The following is a 21610-nucleotide window of genomic DNA, read 5'->3' as shown; positions in this document are numbered from 1 at the left end:
TTTGATAAGACACGTGGCAACAACTCAAATCGGTTCTTGAGTGTGATAATATGATCATAAAGGTATGAAAAAAGGGAACGAAATAAAATTAAGATAATACAAAATTATCTCACAAAACTTAAAAGCTTTGCAGCTGCAAAATTTAAGAGCCCGTTTGAGTTCACTAATTAAAAATAATTTATAAGCATTCAGTGTTGAATATTTATTTTTTGATGTTGAAATTAATTTTATAAATATAAAAATTTACATATTTGAGTAGACGCGTTGAAATTGATAACGAGCAATTGACGTTTTTGATTAAAAAAAATGTTGATAAGCAATTTCTCTGTTGAAATGACTATTATGTTTATAAATTTATTTATTAAAATTATAAATTAAGAAGTACTTATACGAGGAGAAGAAAGAAGGACAAGTATGAGATGAAGAGTGAGTTAGAAATAGTATTTTGGGAAGAGTATTTTAAGAATTAAAAAAAATATTAGAGATAAAATACTAAATACTTGATCAAATTAAAGTGCTTATAAGCTGAAAAGTCATAAGTTAAATGAACAACTTATAATTTGTTAGCTGATTTTGACATATACACACGCTTATAAGCATTTGACCGTTTCTCAAACACATAAATAAGTTTAAAAATGATTATAAGCTAATTTATTCATCTTATACTTATAAGCTTACCCAAAGTTTGATTATTTATAAGGGAAGAATTTGACACCCAAAGTGCTTTTTAAAGGTGGTCAAGTAGTTGACATAAATGGTGAAATATATGCGACTGCGTAAAGAATTGGAGGTTATACTAATAAGATTTATTTATGCCAAATTCACTACTTTGAATAAGAGATAGAATAATGGCGATAACTTTGAGGGTGATTTGGCTAAGAAGGTGCATTTGAGCCAGAGTAAATATTTACTGCACTAGATAGTTGCACCAAAATCGTTGTTACTAAGTGAAAAATTAAGGTTAGAATAAGTAAAAAGAATCAATTATAACAACAACAACAACATATCCAGTGAAATCTCACAAAGAAGAGTCTAGGGAGGATAAAATGTACGAAGACCTTACCTCTACCTTGGGAGATAGAGAGGTTTCCGGTAGACCCTCAGCATAAGGACAAACAATTGAAAGCAGTATAAAAAGTCATAACCATATGTTATATATTTGTTAAATTGGTGTAAATATTAGGTACGAGTAGTTTTTACCCCTAGCCTGCTCCAACCAAAACCGAGAAGCAAATTGAAGCTATATTCGCCGTTTATATAACAAAGAATATCTATAGGGTAAGCTTACTTTAATGTGTGATTTGTAATGTTCAAAATATGACAATTTACCTGCTACAACAAGTAAAAGTGACTTGATGATGTAAAAAAACTCGTTACACTGACAAATGTGTACAACTTGAACTTAAAAAAGAATTATAGGTCAGCACTTCAAGAAGCTCAACAATATAGGACAATGGGGTCAAGATGGCGACTCTGATAGGAGTACTAATTTCTTCCACAACTAAGAGAAGGAAAATGAATATCACAAGAATATAGGATTTCACTGGTGATTGCATAGAGGAGAATTGGGCCACAGCACATCATGTAGTACTGTTCATTCATTGCATTTCATGAAGATACTCTTTGATATTGTCCAACACATTGCAACAGTGGTTACAATAACAACAACAATCCAGTGAAATCCCACAACGAGGAGTCTGGGGAGGGTAGAGTGTACGCACACCTTACTCCTACCAAGGTAGAACGGCTGTTTCCGAAAGACCCTCGGCTCAATAAAAAGCATAAAAAAAGATCAGATAAGGCTAAGAACTTCAAAGCGATATGGAAATGCAAATAACGAAAGCGACACAAATAAAATAGGATAATCAAAGTACAGGAAATAACAGATAATAACAGAAATCAGAGCACAAGAAATTATACTGCGATAATGCGCCTACTAATAAGGGAGGATACAAAGGAACATAATAGCAGTTTAAAATGCACTCCTAGGATCTTCTTGCTACTCCAATACCAACGTGGATAGTCTGACCTTGGACACCAACTATCAGTTATTTGCATCCGCCTGAACTCACAGAATAGCCTTCTTACTTGAACCTGTATTTGCTATTTCTGGAGAGCTAAAAATGTAGACTTTCAGCTAAAACTAGACAGTGCAGGCGGTCAATATGGTTTATCTAAATAGCAGTTTACTTGAACTACTTGATGTCTGCAAGCTAATACCCCAAAGTCAATAATAAGGTCTCGAGTCCAAATCTCAGCCCAGGCAAAAACCCCCAAGTGATATCTTCCCATATATCCTTGGTGGATAGAGTTACCCGATACTTGTGTAGGTGGGAGATGGCAAATAGTCCATGGAATTAACCGAGAAGCGCAATAGCTGGTCTAATAAAAATGTGACAACCGAAGAAGAGGAGAAATAGGAGGAAACATAGGCAGGCATTGCATCTATCACAAGGGATAGTCTTTGGGTTTCTAATGCATTACACCACCTATTGATCAACAGATCTCCATTACTATTAATCTAAAATAGATGTCAAAAATGCATATCCCAATGTAGGAATAGGCCTAGTACAATAAAATCACAACCTCAAAAGAAATGTAAACCAGTTTCTGCATTATACTGGGAAAATTGGTAAATGCATAAGCAACAAGTTGAGATCCAAGATAACGAAGTCTATGACTGTCTCGATAACTGAACTAGCTACCAGCCCCAAGAAAAATTAAGCAGACGAAAATTTTAGTGTTCCATTGGAAATGTGACCATCAGTTATCTAAACACGACATGTTCACAAAAGAAGACAAAAATTAGGCTCATTTACCATGGCTCAACACGCACAAAAATTTCCCAGAATATACTCCCGGTAAAAGCAAGTCGGATCCTTTTGACCTTCCAAACACCTAAGATGAACAAGAGCAAGAACAAACATCCTTTACTTCTCAATGATCTGGCTTTATGGCTTGCTGTCACAGCACCGTAATTTACAGCCTCTATTAAAACAATTTGTTCATGTAAACCATATAAACATCTTGTTGAAGATCAATCAAACCAAATGGGAGGCCAAGCGGGAGGCCAGGGCACAAATGACAGTTGCTAACTTCACAGTCTAAACTTGGTGCTATTTAATTTTCTCTGTAAGGTGCTATTATTTTCTAGTCACCCCATGTTGATGGACCACCTAACCCAATTTCATCACTTGCTGATGACAATTGAAGAGCAGCAGCACCAGTTACAAGATTCTTGTTCTGCTTTTTCTTTTTCGGGAATGTAGCCAAACCTGCAGCTGCATCAACATTTTGGAGTGTCTTGTGATTACCGTCCTTCCGGCTACTGGTCAATGGATCTGATAAATCAGAGACAAAAAGATCCGAGAAAGGAGTTTCTCCATCGTCAATTGCACTTGCTTTATTTTGTTTAGCCTTCTTACTAGACTTTTTAGCTGTTTCCTTATCCTCGACATTTGAAGCTTTCTCCTTCAAGACTTCGCTCTTCTTCTGTTTTTTGTGCTTTTGTTCCTCTCCTGTGTCAAAATTGGTTCTATTTTCTGCTTGTACCAACTCCTCCTTCCTCTTACGGCCAGAAGCTTTATCAAATTCGTTAATCTTTTCCTTTTTGAGCTTTGATTCCTTATGTATATCAGGATCTGTGAGTACAGTTTCTGCTGTATCAGCAGCATTTTTACCATTCTTTGAGGACTTTTTAGACTTTTTCAATATGTCATTCTCCAGGAAAGTACTCTCTTCATGGTGATCACTTCCATTTTCATCATCGACTATACCACCCTCTTCCTTTTTCATGGCCTTTTCAATAGGTTTAGCATTGAGAATCTGCAAATGTGGCATTTGTTTCTTGACCTGGTAAAACACAGTCTCAAGTTAGTCAGCACATGATATTATTATAGCTTGAGTTCCAGAAAACGACAAAGTATCCACTAACCTTTTTGGCCAAATCTTCCTTTTCAGCAATGGGGTTCCCTTGTAGGTTTAAGTTTTTCAAGTTAACTAATGAAGACAGCACCTACCATAAAGCCACGCAACCGCATATTCGGTAAGGAAAAGTTTGAAGTAAGATAACTGTCAAAATAAGGAGATAGGAGTTTGAGGGGATATATGAAATTTGCAAAAATGGCTACCTTCAGATCTGACCGCTTCATGATCACATTGTTCCCGATGTCTAAGTTTTGTAGCTTTATATTAAAAGCCAACTCACTAGGAAGTGTCTGGAAAACAATGGAGAGGAAGTAGAATTAGAAAAATAAACGGCTTGAGGGTAATTAGGAAGCATCTGCAAATCCAGCATAACCGATCATTAGCTATGGTAACTTACCTTAATATCATTATGAGCAAGTCGTAGCTCCTTTAACTCGGTGCAGGATTTAAGTGAAGAGTCAATACCGTGCAGTTGGCAATTAGAGAGAGACAACTAGAAGACCAGTGCACATACAGTGTTAGGACATGGTAAACAGTAAACACCATAATGAATTATCATGAGCAGAAGATAAACAGGAAATAAAGAAGTGCTTACTTTTGTGAGTGAGTTAATTTTGGCCAGACTCTGGCCAATTCCAGATATTGGATTTCTCGAAAGAACTGCAATAGATACCAAAGGCAGAGAGACACTTTCAACATAACTGATTTAATGGAAAAAATGAAGCAGAAATTAATTTGACACTAATGAGTTCAGAAAGGCCAAAAACTACACAAAGCTAATGACTATTCATCTCGATCCAATATGTGGTGGTGACACAAAAAGGCAACTAGTATCAACCAACCATCACAGTCAAAGAAGACCAAAAGATATCAGGTTTTTTACTGTCTAATTAGCAACTAGGGCTAGTAACTACAACTGCTTACACACCACAAGAAGCAAACAAGACTTCAGACAATGGCGATTAATAACAATCTCTTGATCCTGTCAAGTCTTCTCAAGCATCAATCATTCATGAATGTTCAGTATTCAGTAAAAAAACCATAAAAGGGTTGGTCAAATTAACAACAAATTGATACTGGTCAAGATCAGAAAATGGCATTAGTTAGGTTGTATAAGGTAGGATAGGCGTCCTAACTTCAAAATTTCCTTAACAGCTCCAAATCATGAAATAAGTAAAGAGGATATGACAAGGAAAATAAGAAGAACACAATAAATAGTGGTTCTTACTCTTTTTCATTTTTATTATTTCTTTGACCTAAACATATACAACTATTCAAGATCCAAACCGAGGTCCCTAAGTGAATGATTGAGAGGCCAGCCAATTTCATCTAATTGTTTTAGATAATCGATCAGTATCTCTATCGCTATTCTCTGGAACCTGTCTCAGTTTTAACTTTAAAACCAAATGCCTACGCATATCTCATGATGTATTCTTGTTCTCTTCAGTGGATCTTAGCGATATCATTGTAAGTGTAATCTCCAGAAACCCAAAATGTCGCCACAATCAGTCACAGTAATAGATTATTCGGATTTATATTGCAGATAGTACAATGTACTGTATTTCCTAATAAGAGAGTATTCTTAATTACAAGAACTGGGAATCTGTTCCACTGATCTGCACACAATTAGCAGAATAGCAAACTATCTATTACACCATGCTCAATCACACACTAATCATTTATCATGAAAACATAAAATTAAAGAAGTAGGAACCTATACCTAATGTATTCAACTCTTTCATTTTATCAAGCTTGCAAATTGAAACAATGTCATTATCTGCCACATAAAGAAAAAAGTAGGTCAGTACCAGTATGAAAACCAATTATCCAGCAAATACTAAGTTCTGATGGCAAAAAAAGTGGTACATAAACACTTTACCCAAAAAACAAAAAACAAAAAGTGCTACATATACAGAAGCTCACCGTTCAAAATCAGCGCACGCAAGTTCACAAGACCACTGACCTCCTCCATAGATTTAAGCTTGTTTTTTCCGGCATTCACTACCTGATAACAAGGGAGCGTGTATTAAAAAAGCCAAAACCCTTTTTACCTCTTTTAGATCTAAACATTAAATACCAATGAATTCAGAAACCATCAACTGATGCTGTAAAGACTACAAAATATGAAACAGAAATGAAGAAATATTGTGAGACAATCGCAACGGGGCGAGCTAATGGAAGGGGATCTTGAAGGGAAGGGAGAGATTCAATAGTCGGAGACCCGAAAGTGTGGTATGATTTATCAATCCCGAGGGATACCACAGGTGTTCAGAGTGAAGGCTGATATGGAGAGGACCAATTATGTTTTTTTTACAGCTGTGGTGTTTGAGCTGGCTTGCATGCAGCTCTACTAATTCCACAGGGTAACTGCTACCTCCCACAGTACAAATATCGGCTAACTTTGTTTTGATAAGGTAAGATTTACAAGTATCGGGTAACTTTATCCGCCGAGGCTTGAACATATAGGAATAATCATCTAGTTTTTGTGCCTCTACTGGGATTTGAACTTGAGATCTCATGGTTCTCAACCCACTCCATTGCCCATTGGGCCACACTCTTTGATATTCCAATTATTTAAACTTATTTACAATTATTTAAGAGGGGATAACCAGAAAAAATATTGGAGATAAAATTTTAGAGGACCATATAGGGACTGGGATGAGGCTGAGGAGTGCTTACAGAATTTACCAATGTGGCATAGATAAGTTGGGGTGACAGATATGGAGTGTGTTGAGAGCAAAATCATTCAAGTGGAACTTTTAGATGGAGTTATCAGCAGGGAGGGGAGGAGTAAAAGAATATATCAAAGGCATGCAGTATGAGATTTAATCTTAACTCAGAAAATTTGAGGAGGCGGTGAATCATCGTGAGTTTGCTGTGCAATTACCCTTCTTGCAGCATCGTAGCATCAGATTAATGGAATGGAGCTTGGTTTTTTATCCGTCTATCGTTTAATATGTATTACTCCCTCCATCTCAATTTATGTGGCACCGTTTGATCTGGCACAAAGTTTAAGAAAGAAAGACTTTGGAAAATCGTGATCTAAGACAAATCTTGGACATTTGTGTGCCTAAAAATCATTTCATTAAGGGTAAAATGGGAATTTTAAAGTTAAGTTGTTCGTAATTATGGAAAGGTGACTGACAGACTAAAAAGGAAATTGTGCGACATAAATTGGGACAGAGGGAGTACTAAATACAGTGAATTAAGCATTGTCTAGCTTGAAGAATAACATCGTTATGCCTCTCTGGCTTATTTGAAATTGGAATGCGAAAAATGAGATTATTCCATAGTGAAAACAATGTAAGGAGTGTAAAATCCTGTTTGCTCATTTATTTAAAAAGGAAAGCAAAGGTAAGGATATACAAGTCCTAGGTTACTGGTCCCACAAATTTCCATCTCTCCCCCTCAAGAATAGAAAATATACTTGCTTATTTCGACAAGTGAAATTAAAGTTGCTCCATGCCTGCCAATCTTCACTTTGATATGTTTCATTATTCAACCAATCAATTTCCAAATGCCAAGAAGACCTAAAACTGAAAAATCGTCTCTTGATAAGTATAAATGTGGAAAATGATGTATATGGAGAGAAAATGCTACTCTTATCCTCTAAACACACAGAAAAAATCAAAAGAAAAGAGAAGTGTTGGAAATAAATGGTATACAAATTGTATGCAAAAGATTGAAAAATGGAACTAAGACACTTAAGAATTGGCACATTCAAAACGATAATGGTTGCGAGCTAGAAACTCCAACTTGAAGAAGTGATTGTCACACCCCTTTTTCGGATATGGATTTTATTATTGAAGGGTTTTGAAGTGACGATTTTGAATAGGGGTTAATATTTTTACAGAGTCACCACTAAGACATTTTAGCTATGTTTTTATGCTCCTTTCAATTGCCACTTCAAATTTAGTTGACACTTGCCAGGCAGGTATGTTAGTTGAGGAATATTGTTATCTTTCCATTGTAACTGCTTTTTTTCCAAATATTAGGGGGTTTAGTTTACTCTTGCATTCTGAGAACTGCATTCTGAGCATCTTGGATTATGGTGCATACCCATTTCTAATCTCGTACAGGAGACAATTGCAGGGTGACCTGCAAAAATTTTGCAATACATTTTCATTTATGTGATTATCCGATTGCTACAAAATTGTTATTAATAGTTTCTCTCTTGAATGGTAAATTCCAAATACCCTACCGTGATTTACTGAACCGAAGTTTGATTTACCGAACCAAACCAAACTTTGAAACTTCAGTATTTGGTATCCACTTTCAATTACCGATTACCGAACCCGAACTTTGAAAATACCGAACCTAATACCGAATGCCCACCCCTAGTTGCGACTGCTTGCTTTGTGTAGTAGGTCTAGAATTAGGTCTAAGTTTCTATATTTATAGCCGGTCTAACCAAGCTTTTGGGAGGGGCCAATAATGCTTATATTTTCCAAAAAGTAGTTATTTTAGAAAGGTGAGGTGTTTGATCAAGTTTTTAGAAGAAAATAAGTGCTTTTGGGAGCAACAAAAGCTTACAAATAGCCTTTCTCCAAAAGTATTTTTTTTTAAAAAAAAAAAAAACACTGTTGAGAAAATACATTTAGAATCACTTTTTAAAGCTTGGCCAAACACTAAGTACTGCTTAAAAGTGCTTTTCGAATTGATTAGCCAAAGAGGGCTTTTCACCAAACGTACTTTTGAAAAAAGCACTTTCTAAAATAAGTTGATCTTGGCCAAACATGCTATTAGCTTCTTATATTGTGTATAGGTGTAGAGTTTTGTGCAGTATCTTATTTTTGGCCAACTCTCCCCAAAATGCCCTTAAATTGGATGAGAGTAAATATCTTGGGAAGGAAGAATAGAATATTCCTTTCCCAAATGGAATGGTCTTTTAATATGGAAATGGATGAATTTTGCCATGTGGCAATCTGCTATTGGTTCCTTTCTTTTGCATTGTAGGGAACAAAAATCCTATCTATTTCTAACACAAGGAACAAACACCCTAGTTGCATTTGACCTTAGGGAACAAACACCCTAGCTGGCATCCTAGAAAGCACACCCTAGTTGCATTTTTAAGTCTTAGGGAACACAAATCCTATCTCCGTTTTTCATTCCTAAGGAACACACCGTAGTGGTAATTTAGGTCTTGGGGAACATAAACCATATCTTCATTTTCCATTCCTATTTGCATATTTGTTAGTTCACAATTGTGCTAATAACTCACAAAAAAATTCCAGTACAGACTCGGGCAAAAAAGTTCATTTGTTTCGTTTATTTGTGAAAGCTTGCAAGTTTCCCCAGCAAAACATGAATTTAATACCTAAGAACAGAGTTCCATCTCTAGCCAAAATGTTTAATCTCAATGACAACCAGAGTCGGATTTTCATATGCATGTAGCGGTCCAACGTCCTAAGATCTACTCCTTTCCAGCTACTGATCAAGAAACAAGTATTCAAGAATATTCTACAAACTATCATTTGGAAGAGCGTCAAAGACTCAATAAGTTCTAAGTTCAAGTCTCAAGATCAAGGACTCACCAGAAAAAGCAAGGTGATATCCGGAGATCAAGACTCATGTGAAGATCTTAAGGAAGATTCAAGACACGTAGAACAAATAGGATCTTCTATTTCCCCTTCTCTTTTGATGTGCTATTTTATGTAAAAATAGGAGTCGCAGAGCAGAGCCTCGACGGGACCTCACTCGACCTCTAACTCATCATTCCATCCACATGAACTACACGTGACCTGATTCTCTTATAAGCCGGAATATGTAGGCTGACCAAAACCGGGGCTTAATCGCACCTTTTTTCTTACGTTCGGTCAAAAATTAGTCACGTTGTTCACTTTCTTTGCCTGAAAATACTTCGTGTTTCCAAGCAAAGAAGAGGCAGTTGTGAACACCTAATTTTTAACCGAATTTAAGTTTTATATCATTTTTTAGCGTTAAATCTCTTTTAGGTCTAATCTTGTATTTTGCCTTTAATGTCCTTTTTCAATAGATTTTTATTTGATAAGATTGAAAACAGCAAAAATATTCTCATTTTTTTCTTTTACATATTACTTTCGTTTTTATTTACAAAAGAAAGAAATTTTCAAAATATAATAAGTTTTACTTATTTTTAGTTTGATTTCTAAGTTAAAGTTTTTATAAATAAATATTGAGTAATTAACATTTTTATCTTGCTATTTTAATTTAGTAGTAGTAGTATATTTATTTTCATAAAAAAAAGGAACCAATAGCATATTGCCACATGGCAAAATTCACCCATATCCATATCAAAAGCACATTCCATTCCGAAAAAGAATATTCCATTCTTCCTTCCCAAAATATTTACTTTCTCCAATCAATAAGGGCATATTGGAGAAAGTTGGCTAAACTAGACACTACACAAAATCCTAGACCCATACACAATATAAGAAGCTAAATATAGAAACTTAGACCTAAACCTAGACCTACTACACATAACAAGCAGCCGCAACACCTAAAAAAAACTAGACCTAACATTAAGAGACACAAAGAAGGAGATAGAGAATCGGCTCCATGATTGCAGCCATGAGAAACCATCTAAACTCCACCTCTCTCTATCTCTCTTCTGCTTATCTGAATCACCATAGCTAGAAACTGAGAAAAACAAGCCTTGGCCACTGTCTCTCTGTCAGTTCCACTAAAAAAAAATACACTCCCTCCGTTTTAATTTATGTGAACCCATTTGACTGGGCATGGAGTTTAACAAAGAAGAGAAGACTTTTAAACTTGTGGTCCTAAATGAGTCACATATATTTTGTGTGGCTATAAATCATTGCATAAAGGTAAAGTGTTTCCAAATATAGAAAGAGCTCATTCTTTTTGGCACGGACTAATAAGGAAATAGATTCACATAAATTGAAACAGAGGGAGTACAAAAGATTCCAGCGAGAACTCGAGGCCGCTGTTTGAGGTTCAGGTGCTGCTCTGGTTAAGCTTCAGTCCTCTGCTTCTTCCTAAAAATCGCAAGAAGCAATTGAGGCTCATTTCTTTTTTTTTTTTTTTTTTTTTTTGATTAAGCACCAGGTGTCCGGGTCTCATTGAGCCCCGACTAATCCCGGGGGTGCACAGGCCCTCGGTAAGGAGTTTCCCGCAAGTGCACCACGGGTAATTCAGGGTTTTACCCCAGTCCGATGGCCCTCAGAAATTGTTTGCACCCAGTGGGTTTCGAACTTGAGACCTTGAAAGGGAGCAAACCCCAAGGCTCAAGCCAATTACCCCCAAGCAATTGAGGCTCATTTCTTACTATATCTTTATCATGTTGAAGCTCATGATTTTATGATTGTACCTCTGATTATGATGAACAGGCTGATTGCTGGGAGTTGAGTTCTTATTTTCCATTTTGTGCTTGTGTCATTGATATACTGTACATTATGTTTAAATTGCGCTTTGTTTGTGTTTCCAGATTTTACTAGTTCTCTTCTATAAAGGTCCAGTCCGAAGTCTAAATACCGATTTTGTACTCTTACCGTTCATTGGACTATTTCAATGTAAGGAGAATGTAAAATCTTGTTTGCTCATTTATCTATAAAACAAAGAAATATATAATGAACATACAAGTCCTAGGTAGTAGGTCCCAAAAATATAGATGGATATCAGCACTCTTGACTGAAATTTTATCTCCCCCTCAAGCATAGAATAACCATAGTTGCTCCATGCCCGCCAATCTTCACTTCGATATGTTTCATTAATCAACCAATCAATTTCCAAATGCCAAGAAGAGCTAAAACCGAGAAAGCGTCTTTTGATAAGTATAAATGTGGAAAATGATGTTATAAGCAAAATGGAGAGAAAAATGCTACTCTCATCCCCTAAACACACGGAAAAATCAAAAGAAAATAGAAGTGCTGGAAATAGATGGCATGTAACTTGTATATAAAAGATTGAAAAATGGAATTAAGACACTCAAGAATTGACACACTCAAAACTATAATGATGGCGAGCTAGAAACTCCAATTTGAAGAAGTGCTCAAAAGCACAAAATTAGTTAAACAAATTATGTGCATTACTAGAAGGATAAAATGATAGCAAAACATGAATTAAATGCACTACTCACAGTGAGTTTAATAAGCCCTTCAATCCCTTTCATGCTCTGAAGTTTATTTTGCACAACAGATAGCCACTTCAAATTCACACATAACTTCAACCCCTAAAATCCAAATAAAAATCAGATCTCTCGCTGAAAATCTGAGTAGCCATTTGGACATAAAATATGAGATACTTGAAAAAAGTAGTATTTGCAAAATATATATATATATATATATATATATTCTTGAAAGTTGAGATTGGATAATCACTTGAAAAACTGGTCAAATCCACTTTTTCAAACTTCTAGAATCTCATTTTCAAGAAATTTTTCAAAAATTAAGCTCTTGGTTGGCCATGGATTTTGGAAGCTTTTTTAAATTAAACAGAAAATGAAAACATTGTTTTTTCATGGAAATTGATCAGTTTTTGAAAAAAAAATTGAAGAAAAATCAAACCAGTTTTTGGGTGAAATTTTTCTTCCACTCACAAAACTTCAATTTTTTTTCTAAGTAAAATGTACGTCCAAACACAACTTCAAATTCCAAAAATTATTTTTCAAAACAACATCAATCTCTTTTATTTTTTATTTTTCAAGTTTCACAAAATCTATGGCCAAAAGGCTAAGTCTAATGGTATAACTAAATGCACTTTGAAAATCTTTTTTGAAAAAAGGGGCAAATATCCATGTCCAAACAAGGCCCTAAGCAACCCAAATAAAGGGAGTTTTTTTATTTTTTTTAATTTATCTCGAGTGAAGCTAAATTGTTAAACCCAAGATCAAACTTGAAACTCAAATTCAACAATATTTGCAAAAAAAAAATCAGTATAATTGTATAACTAAACGCTGTTTTGAAAATCTTTCTTGAAAAAAGGGAACAAACATCATGTCCAAACAAGGCCTTAAGCAACCCAAATAAAGGGAGATATCTTTTTAATTTATTTTATTTACCTCAAGTGAAGTTAAATTGTTAAACCCAAGATCAAGCCTTTGCAAATTTTCAAACTCACTCAAACAAGAGACCTGCAAAGAAAGATGAAATCTTGAAAATGCAATATGAGATAATACAAAAATTGTAGCTTTAAAAAAAAAAAAAAAAAAGAGAGAGATTGTGAATGTACATCAGAAAGAGCTTTGTGAGTGAGGGTAAGAGATGTAATGGAACTTGGGTCAGTTGTTTTGTTGTCTTTCAACACTTGCTTTGAGCTCAATACAGCCATTGGTGAATTGGTGGCTCTGCTGTGGATTAGGGTTTTAGGCTAAAACCCTGCTTTTAATATTTAAGGCAGTATTTTTTTTTATTTTTTTTTTGGGTAAGCAATATTTAAGGTAGTGGTAAATATATTCATGATTAATTTTAACTTTTTAAAATTTGTCAAAAATGAATTTTAGAAGGTGTTTAGATTGGCTTATTTTAAGTGCTTATTTGGCTTTTAAGTTTTTTTTTTTTTTTTGTTTTTTGGGGTGTTTGAAAAGAATAAAAAATGCTTTTATTAGATTAAAAAAATATAAAAATAAGCAAAAGTCGAAAGTTGGGTATTTCAAACTTATAATTTTTGGCTTTTTAGCTTATAATCTATTTTTAAAAAGTCAATTCAAACACCTTCTTAGTCTCTGTTAATTATTGTGTCTTTAGTAAACAACATCTCTATCTCTACAATCTATAACGTACGGGTAAGGTTTACATACATTGTACCCTTCTCGAATCCTGGAATTACATTGGTTGTATTATTGTTGTTATTATAGTCATTGTTAATTATTGAACAAACTTTACTTGTTATATTTGACGTTATTTCTGCTATTTTTTGTTTATATTCTAGAGACCATCATTGTTACATCCCGTATTTTTGCATATTCGGAAAAATTCGAAATAATTTTGATTTGTAAGAAATAAGGCCATATTTTGATTTTGCTTAATATATAGATGTTGTTTATGAAAAATGTTGACGTGGGAATATGGAGGAAGGTCAAGGGCAAAATGGGAAATTTTAGAAATTTGTTTCGGGAATTACAAAATAAGCCCCATAAATGAATTTGGGCTAGAAAAAAAATGAAACAGATGCCTAATATTTTAAAGGGGTGGCCGGCCAACCAACCATGGCCCAAGCCCATGTGGAGAATTAAAATGCTTGCAAGACTAATAAATAAACATAAGGCCCCTCATTTGTTCTACTCTAGAACTTTCAAGAGAGAGAAAGAAAAATTGAGAGCATCACTAGAGGGCCATTCGGCCACTACAAGAAAAAAAAAAATTATTGTGGAGCTCAAATCTTTGGTTCAAAACTTATCTCTTTTGAATTCCTACTAAGCCCGGAACCCTCTTCAACGTGGTATAAACTTTGAGGCAAGAAAGTACTTTTTTTACAAAGTGGAGAATTTGGAAAAGGTAAGGATTCTACTTTTTTTAGCTTGGAAGAATTTTATATATATGTTGTAGTATGTGGGAATAAATGTAGAGTATGAAAATTTTGTGTCATGGGTATGTGTGTGTGTGGCCGAAAATGGGTGTTGATGGAGAGGAATGATCAAATTTTATTTATTAAGTTAATTGTGTTGTAATGACCTTTTAATGCAAATGGAAGAATTCTAGTTCTAGTTGGCATGAAAAATTTGTTGTTAAGTTGTTGTCGGAAAGTATGTGATGTTATTATAGATTATGTAATTATGGGAATGGAATTGTTAAAGTGCAAATTTCGGTTGTTGTTGATGAAATTGGAAGATGAAAAATGTGTTGTGAATGTTGCGTCGAAGGTTGGAGATTTCGGATGAATTCTAGTCTTGATGGGATTTTTGTATATTTTGTAGAATGGTATGAAATGCCTTGAAATGCTTTTGAATGATCTTGAATTGGTAATGAATGTGTAAGTGTCGATATTGGCTTGAAAAATTCGTAGTTGAATTGAATGTCGATGAATTATGTTGAAAGGAAGGTTACTAGTGTTGGAATGCATTTTAAATTGGTTTTTGATGTTATTGGTTTGGTTGTTGGTATTGTTGGTATGGTTGTTGATGAATTTGGCCGAGTTTAATTCTCGGGGATGTTGAATTTACAGGGGAGGTGGTGCCGAAATTTCGGTAGACAAATACGAATTAGAGTTAAAATTCTAAGCTTGTAGCTAATATTTGGTAATCGATAATATTATTGTAGATCTTGGAGAGCCCGAGACTTGATTCGGGAATTGATTAGCGAGCGATCGAGGTATGTAAAGCCTACCGTTCCTTCTTTTTGGCATGATCCCTTTTGGAATAAACAATACGTATATGTATGCTTATAGAGAAAATCCTATTCTTAGAGCCACTAGGTTGGCTAACATCTTTGACCTCCATAGGCTATTCCATATTGCGGGATACATATTCTATGATGTTCAAAGATTCTATTTGTAATGTCCCGAATGTTGTTCGAAAGAAAAACGAGAAGATTAAAGCCTTTGATGAATATTTCGATATGAAAATATGGTCTTAAAGTCCCCATTTGATTTGATCCATAATGTTATCCGCAAGTTTTCTAGTATGAATATGTGATCCATAATGTTATCCGCAAGGTTCCTAATATGAATATGTGATCCATAATTTTATCTGCAAGTTTCCTAATATGAATATGTGATCCATAATGATGTTCGAAAGTCTTCTAATATGAATGATACTTAAATTTCCAAGTATGACTTATGAAATATTCTCGGCTCCAAAGATTCTAGTTAGTATACTTCCGAATGATGTTCGAAAAAGATTTGATATGGCTAAAGTTTGGATACATATATTTTGATACATACATATGATCTTAAAGGCTCCATTTGATTTGCTCCATAGAAATGGTTGAAAGTTTCCCTAATATGAATGTCCCTTGAAATTCCGAAAAGAGCTTCTGACATGCTTTTAGAAAGTTCCGTACTTCAAAAGTTTGTAACTTTCGTATACTAACTCCGATTGACCCGAAACTGATTTCCGAGCCTTCAGATGTCGTACATATATTTGTTCATCGAGTTTTGAAAATAACTTATTTATTTATATGCATATGGTTTCTGCACTACTCCACTCGTGCCTACTACTATGACATCGTTCGCCGGTTCCCGGGCCGGTTTTGTGATCGTGCGCACTATGTTATATTCGGGAGTATGATGTGTTACGCTTCCCGAGGCCTCGCCATAGGGTCGGGTTCCGCTTATATACGGCGTTATGATGTGATATGACATATGATATGTTCTGATATTGTGATATGATATGATGATACGATATGTTCGGGGATTGTATGGAGATTTGAAACCTTCTGGAGTATGATGTGTTGTGGCGCTAGCGTCAGAGTGGCGACCACGTTCCTGAGCCTTATGCATGATTTTTATTTGCATTACTTATGTTTTTAAAACAGGTTTGATATACTGGTTCTGTAACCGCTTTCCATACTCTTTATTTCAGTTCTGATTTGGATTACTGTACCTCATGCTTTATGTTATACCTCGCATTTCCAGTGCATGAGTATGGCATGTACCTCATCGTAGTAATGGGGTATCAGAGACATCCCAGGTTGCTTTGAAAGGCACAAGCCATGGAAAGTACGTAACAACGAAGAAAACGGGTGAATTACGATCTCGTAAGTCGTAATCAGGAAAAAGTACTTTGAAACACGAGAACATGGCCATTATTAGTGTAATAAGTGATAAATACCATGTATGGATAATTTCAGAATATTTCGAGATCGAGCAGATTGAAGAAAATAAGTTCGACGAAAATTTGAGAAACGCGAGACGGGTTTTAGTCAACTTTGGAGGCGCATACCTCATAGTATATGTGGAGTTTTAAGGTATTTCAAAATCCTAAAATGAAGTTCGTTGAGTCTAGTTTGTAATGCAACAAACCGTTCATTGATAGGACATCGGAATAGGGAATTATAGACGTTACAAACTGAACTGTCGATGCAGAAACAGCATTCCCGCGGTACCGCTACAGTACCGCTACAGTACTGCTACAATAGTGTAGCTACAGTGAAACCGACTTCAGCATTCCTTTTTAAGGGACAAAAATCTCATTTTTTTCAGCACAAAAGTTCCCAATATTTCCAGAAAAATTCAGCAACAAAAGATCATTTTTTTATCTTGTGGATAGAGAATTGAGAGAGAGCTTCGGGCTAGTATTCACGGTGGGGTACTGTTCACGGCATCACTATTCACGGCGCTACTATTAAGGTAAGGTTTAATATTTTTCTACCTATTTTAGAAGATGATTAGTCTTTGTATGAATTGGTGGATGTGGAAGAAATTGCAAGAGTTGTGTATGTTGATATGGAAGTGGAGTTTGAGCCGTATGGGGCCAATTTAAACTAGCTATGGTAAATGAAGTTTAATTAGTAGTGTGGTTGTTATTATCATGGATTATATGGCGAAAAGATTAGAAAGTTAAAGTTGGAATTTTGTTGATGTGAATATGATGTTGATTTCGTTGAATTGAAGGAATTGAAGATATGATTGTATCCATATGTTGTTGTTGGTATTTCTGTGTCAACAGGAGGGCGATTGAAAATTTTGGATAGGCGAATGTATAGGGGAAGTGCTGCCGGATTTTCGCTAGATTTTTAGATAATAAAAAAAAACCCTAAATGGGGATATATAAACTAAAATATAGGTTCAATAAGAAATGGGTTATAGAATTGTGGACTAGAAAATATAGTTACTAACGATAACGTTACTTTTATATAAATAGGCTAAAAGGGCGACGAGGCGAAAAGGATCCACGACTAAGTCACTGACAGGTATGTAGAGCCTACCTTTCTTTCTTTTGGCATGACCTTTATGAAATGAACAAATAACGTATATGTATGATTCTAAGGAAAATTCTATTCTTAGCGCCACTAGGATGGCCGATGTCTTTGATTTCCATAAGTACCCCATATGGTTTGATATGTATATACATGGCGTTCAAAGATTTTAGTGGGTATATTTCCGAATGTTGTTCGAAAGAAAATCGATATGACTAAAGTCTTTGATGAATATTTTGATACTTAAATATGATCTTAAGGTCCCTGTTTGATTTGGTCCAAAACATTATTCAGAAGCTTCCTAATATGAATAATACTTGAATTTCGAAATATGGCTTATGAAATGTTTTTAGAAGGTTCCGTACTTCAAAAGCTCGTAACTTTCGTAGACTAACTCGGATTTACTTGAAACGTGTTTGTGGTTTACTAATGATTTCAAGAAAACTAGTTTTGTACTAAAGGAAACATAAAGTCGATTTTCAAAACCACTCCGAAGGGAGTGCGAGATTTTATTATTTAGACTTTCCAAAAACCACTCCGAAGGGGGTGCGAGATTTTCAAGCCTAAGTCACTAGATGACTTCATGACGTAGCTAAGTGTGCTATATGATATATGGCCTCAGCTCGTGCCTGAGTGAGCTATGGCCTCAGCTTACGCCTGGGTGCGCTATGGCCTCAGTTTATGTCTGAGTGTGCTATGTGACACGTGGCCTTAGTTTATGTTATGGATTTTCTTTAAAAGAGATTTCCATACATTTGCATATTTGCATTCATGCCCGAAGGGGCCATTATTGATATAGAGCCGGAAGCGGCTGCCCGAAGGGGCCATTATTGATATAGAGCCGGAAGCGGCTGCCCGAAGGGGCCATCATGAATTTGCCGGAAGCGGCACGTGTGTTGCATTGCATTATTCACTTAAAGGAGGTGTGTTAGATTACATTACTTATTTTGAAAATGTTAGTTAGATTGCAATTATTTACTTGAAGCCTGCTTGAGATTTGCGTACATATTTACGTTTCTTCCAGCGAAGGCTGCAGGTATTGGGTTGGTTATGATTTCTTCTTTCCTAAATTATGCGATGGTTATCATTTATTCCCGCTTTACATATTCCGTACTGACCCCCTTTCTTCGGGGGCTGCGTTTCATGCCACACAGGTACACCCAGGTGAGTAGAAGATTTTGCTAGAAGGTATTCCAGCGGGATTGGCGAGCTCCATCTCAGTTCGGAGTATTGCCGAGTCGAGTACCTTTGTTATGGTGTTTTGTATGTGTTAGAGACTTTGCAGACAGTGTTCTGTGGATAAGGCGTCGAGAAGTGCGAATCATTTATAGATGTTAAAAGAGTATGTATTTTTAGATGATTTCAGTTGGTAAAAAGTACGTAATTGATTGAAAGTTTTTTTTTATAATTTGTATAAAGATAATGACATCTATTTGGAAAAGTTTCATGTGTTTAAAATTTTTTGAAATGACAGGTTTTCGTAAAGCGAATGTTTAAGGGTTCGCTCGACTCTGAAGGGAGTCGGGTGCCCATCATGCCCTATCAAGATGAGGGTGTGACACTTTACATACTCAGTACATATTTCGTACTGACCCCCTTTCTTCGGGGGCTGCGTTTCATGCCCGCAGGTACGGACGTTTGTTCTGGTGACCCGCCAGTGTAGGATACATTCTGCTACTTTGGAGTGCTCCTTTGACTCGGAGCCCATACTTTTGGTAAAGACCTTTCATGGTATATGTCTCTGTATATATGTATGACTATCTGGGGTACGGCGGGGCCCTGTCCCGTCATATGTTTTTGTTATGTTTTGTAGAGGCCTGTAGTCATATATGTGGGTCATGTTTATTCGTTGTGATTATGATCTGCGTCTTAATGCGGTCCCGTTTGCTATTATGACCAAAACGACCCATTTGTCTGTATATGTGTGTGTATCTAGGCGATGTCTATTCCGCCAGCGCGACCGCTTAAGACGATATTTGCTTCCAGTATCTGCTTTAATTAATGTATGTTAAGTTTGATTAAGTCTTGGATACGACGATCCGGTATGTAAGTCTGTTTGGGTGTCCAAGTAGGGCACCAGTCGCGGCCCACGGGGTTGGGTCGTGACAATCATAGTCTTTTAAGGTGTAATTCTGTTAATTTTGGTGTTTAATGCAATTTTTATGTTGTGTTTTATTGAATTTGATGAAAAGTTTTTTTCACATTTTATTATTTTTTCTGGCATCTTATAAAAACACATCGTTTTACCCCTCCCCCGCCCCCCCTTCCCAACCCCCCCCCCCCCCCCCCCCTCCCAAAAAAAAAAAGAGAGGAAAATTACATTCTATGCCTAATTTATGAAAATGTTTACGCCACGTTAACTTATATTTTGTGTATAAACCCCCAATTTAGCTCACATTTATGTAGATTGAAACATCATGTATACTGTTTTCCTTCCCATATTGTTAGGCTACATGACATAAATATTTTCAAGAGCTGTATACAGTCAGACATCTCCATGACGACACCCGCATGTAATAACACCACTCTATAACAGTCAAGTTTTTTTGGAATCGATTTTTTATACGGAAAAGGTCCAAAAATACCCCTAACGTATGGGAAATGGTTCACAAATACCCTTCATCCATCTATTGGTCCAAAAATATCCCTCCATTCACCTATTTGGTCCAAAAATACCCCCAACCTATTTTTTTGGCTCAAGAATACCCCTCAAACTAACACCCTAATTTGATGGTATTTTTCAATTTTAAAATGCCACGTGGCTTGTTTTGATTGGACACATATATTATTTAATTTTTTTTTTTTTTGCATTTCGTGAATAAAAAAACGAAATAGGAAATTATATATATATTTTTTTGCATTTCGTGTATTAAAAAACGAAATAGGATATTTTTTTTTTAATTTCGTTCATATAAAAACGAAATTGAAATATATATATATATATATATATATATATATATATATATATATATTTGTTTTTTGCATTTCGTTGGTATATCTATCAAAAATACCCCCAACCTATTTTTTTGGCTCAAGAATACCCCTCAAACGAAAAAAAATAATTATTTTCCTATTTCGTTTTTATATAAATGAAATACAAAAAATATATATATATTTATCCTATTTCATTGGTATATGAAATATATATATATATATATATATATTCCTATTTCGTTTTTATATAAACGAAATGAAAATAAAATTATTTTCCTATTTTTTTATATAAACGAAATACAAAAATACAAAAAAAATTATTTCAAATTTCGTTTTTACCAACGAAATGCAAAAAAAAATATATACCAACGAAATGCAAAAATAAAATAAAATAATATATATATATATATATTTTTTTTTTCCAATTTCTTTTTTATATGAACGAAATTAAATTTTTTTTTATCTTATTTCGTTTTTTAATACACGAAATGCAAAAAAAAAAATATATATTATAATTTCCTATTTCGTTTTTTTATCACGAAATGCAAAAAAAAAAAAAACAAAAAAAAACATATTTCGTTATTAATTCACGAAATGCAAAAATAAAATAAAATTAAATAATATATATGTCCAATCAAAATAAGCCACGTGGCATTTTAAAATTGAAAAAATACCATCAAAATTAAGGTGTTAGTTTGAGGGGTATTCTTGAGCCAAAAAAATAGATTGGGGGTATTTTTGGACCAAATAGGTGGATGGAGGGGTATTTTTGGACTAATAGATGGATGGAGGGTATTTGTGAGCCATTTCCCATACGTTAGGGGTATTTTTGGACCTTTTCCGTTTTTTATATTATATTTTACTTCTCTATAACAGCATTTCACATATAACATCAACAACCAACTTTATAATAGTACGCTCTTTGTAAAATTACCCCATATAATAACTATTTTTTT

The 21610-nt window shown here is 34.9% G+C and overlaps 1 protein-coding gene and 1 long non-coding RNA gene across 3 annotated transcripts; one reads left to right on the top strand and one right to left on the bottom strand.

Moving 5' to 3' along the window:
* Positions 1-2593: 2593 nt before the first annotated feature.
* Positions 2594-13441, bottom strand: LOC132600615 (uncharacterized). Its single transcript, XM_060313906.1, has 10 exons — positions 13096-13441; positions 12926-12997; positions 12005-12097; positions 5851-5932; positions 5648-5704; positions 4523-4587; positions 4325-4420; positions 4131-4217; positions 3935-4015; positions 2594-3852 (listed from the first exon to the last, which is right to left on the bottom strand). The coding sequence occupies exons 1-10, from the start codon at positions 13192-13194 to the stop codon at positions 3151-3153; spliced, it is 1434 nt and encodes a 477-aa protein (XP_060169889.1). The 5' UTR covers positions 13195-13441; the 3' UTR covers positions 2594-3150.
* Positions 13442-14162: 721 nt separating this feature from the next.
* Positions 14163-19841, top strand: LOC132599494 (uncharacterized). Of its 2 annotated transcripts, XR_009566840.1 has the most exons (5): positions 14163-14360; positions 15123-15173; positions 17666-17714; positions 18875-19062; positions 19195-19841. It is a non-coding gene; the product is annotated as an uncharacterized LOC132599494 (long non-coding RNA). The 2 variants fall into 2 exon arrangements; XR_009566839.1 differs by lacking the exon at positions 17666-17714.
* The last annotated feature ends 1769 nt before the right edge of the window (positions 19842-21610 follow it).

This window comes from Lycium barbarum, chromosome 6 (assembly GCF_019175385.1).
Source record: "Lycium barbarum isolate Lr01 chromosome 6, ASM1917538v2, whole genome shotgun sequence".
NCBI classification, from domain to species: domain Eukaryota; kingdom Viridiplantae; phylum Streptophyta; class Magnoliopsida; order Solanales; family Solanaceae; genus Lycium; species Lycium barbarum.
The sequence above is the reverse complement of the archived record's forward strand: the minus strand, read 5'-3'. Positions and strand labels throughout refer to the sequence as shown.

Bases quoted from the DNA above. Each gene is read 5' to 3' on its own strand.
- LOC132600615 (XM_060313906.1), bottom strand. From the start codon at position 13,194: ATGGCTGTATTGAGCTCAAAGCAAGTGTTGAAAGACAACAAAACAACT. The intron at 12,098-12,925 runs GTAAATAAAATA...TTTGGATTTTAG, and splicing joins ACAATTTAACTTCACTTGAG to GGGTTGAAGTTATGTGTGAA. The intron at 5,933-12,004 runs GTGAGTAGTGCA...CCTTGTTATCAG, and splicing joins AAGGGCTTATTAAACTCACT to GTAGTGAATGCCGGAAAAAA.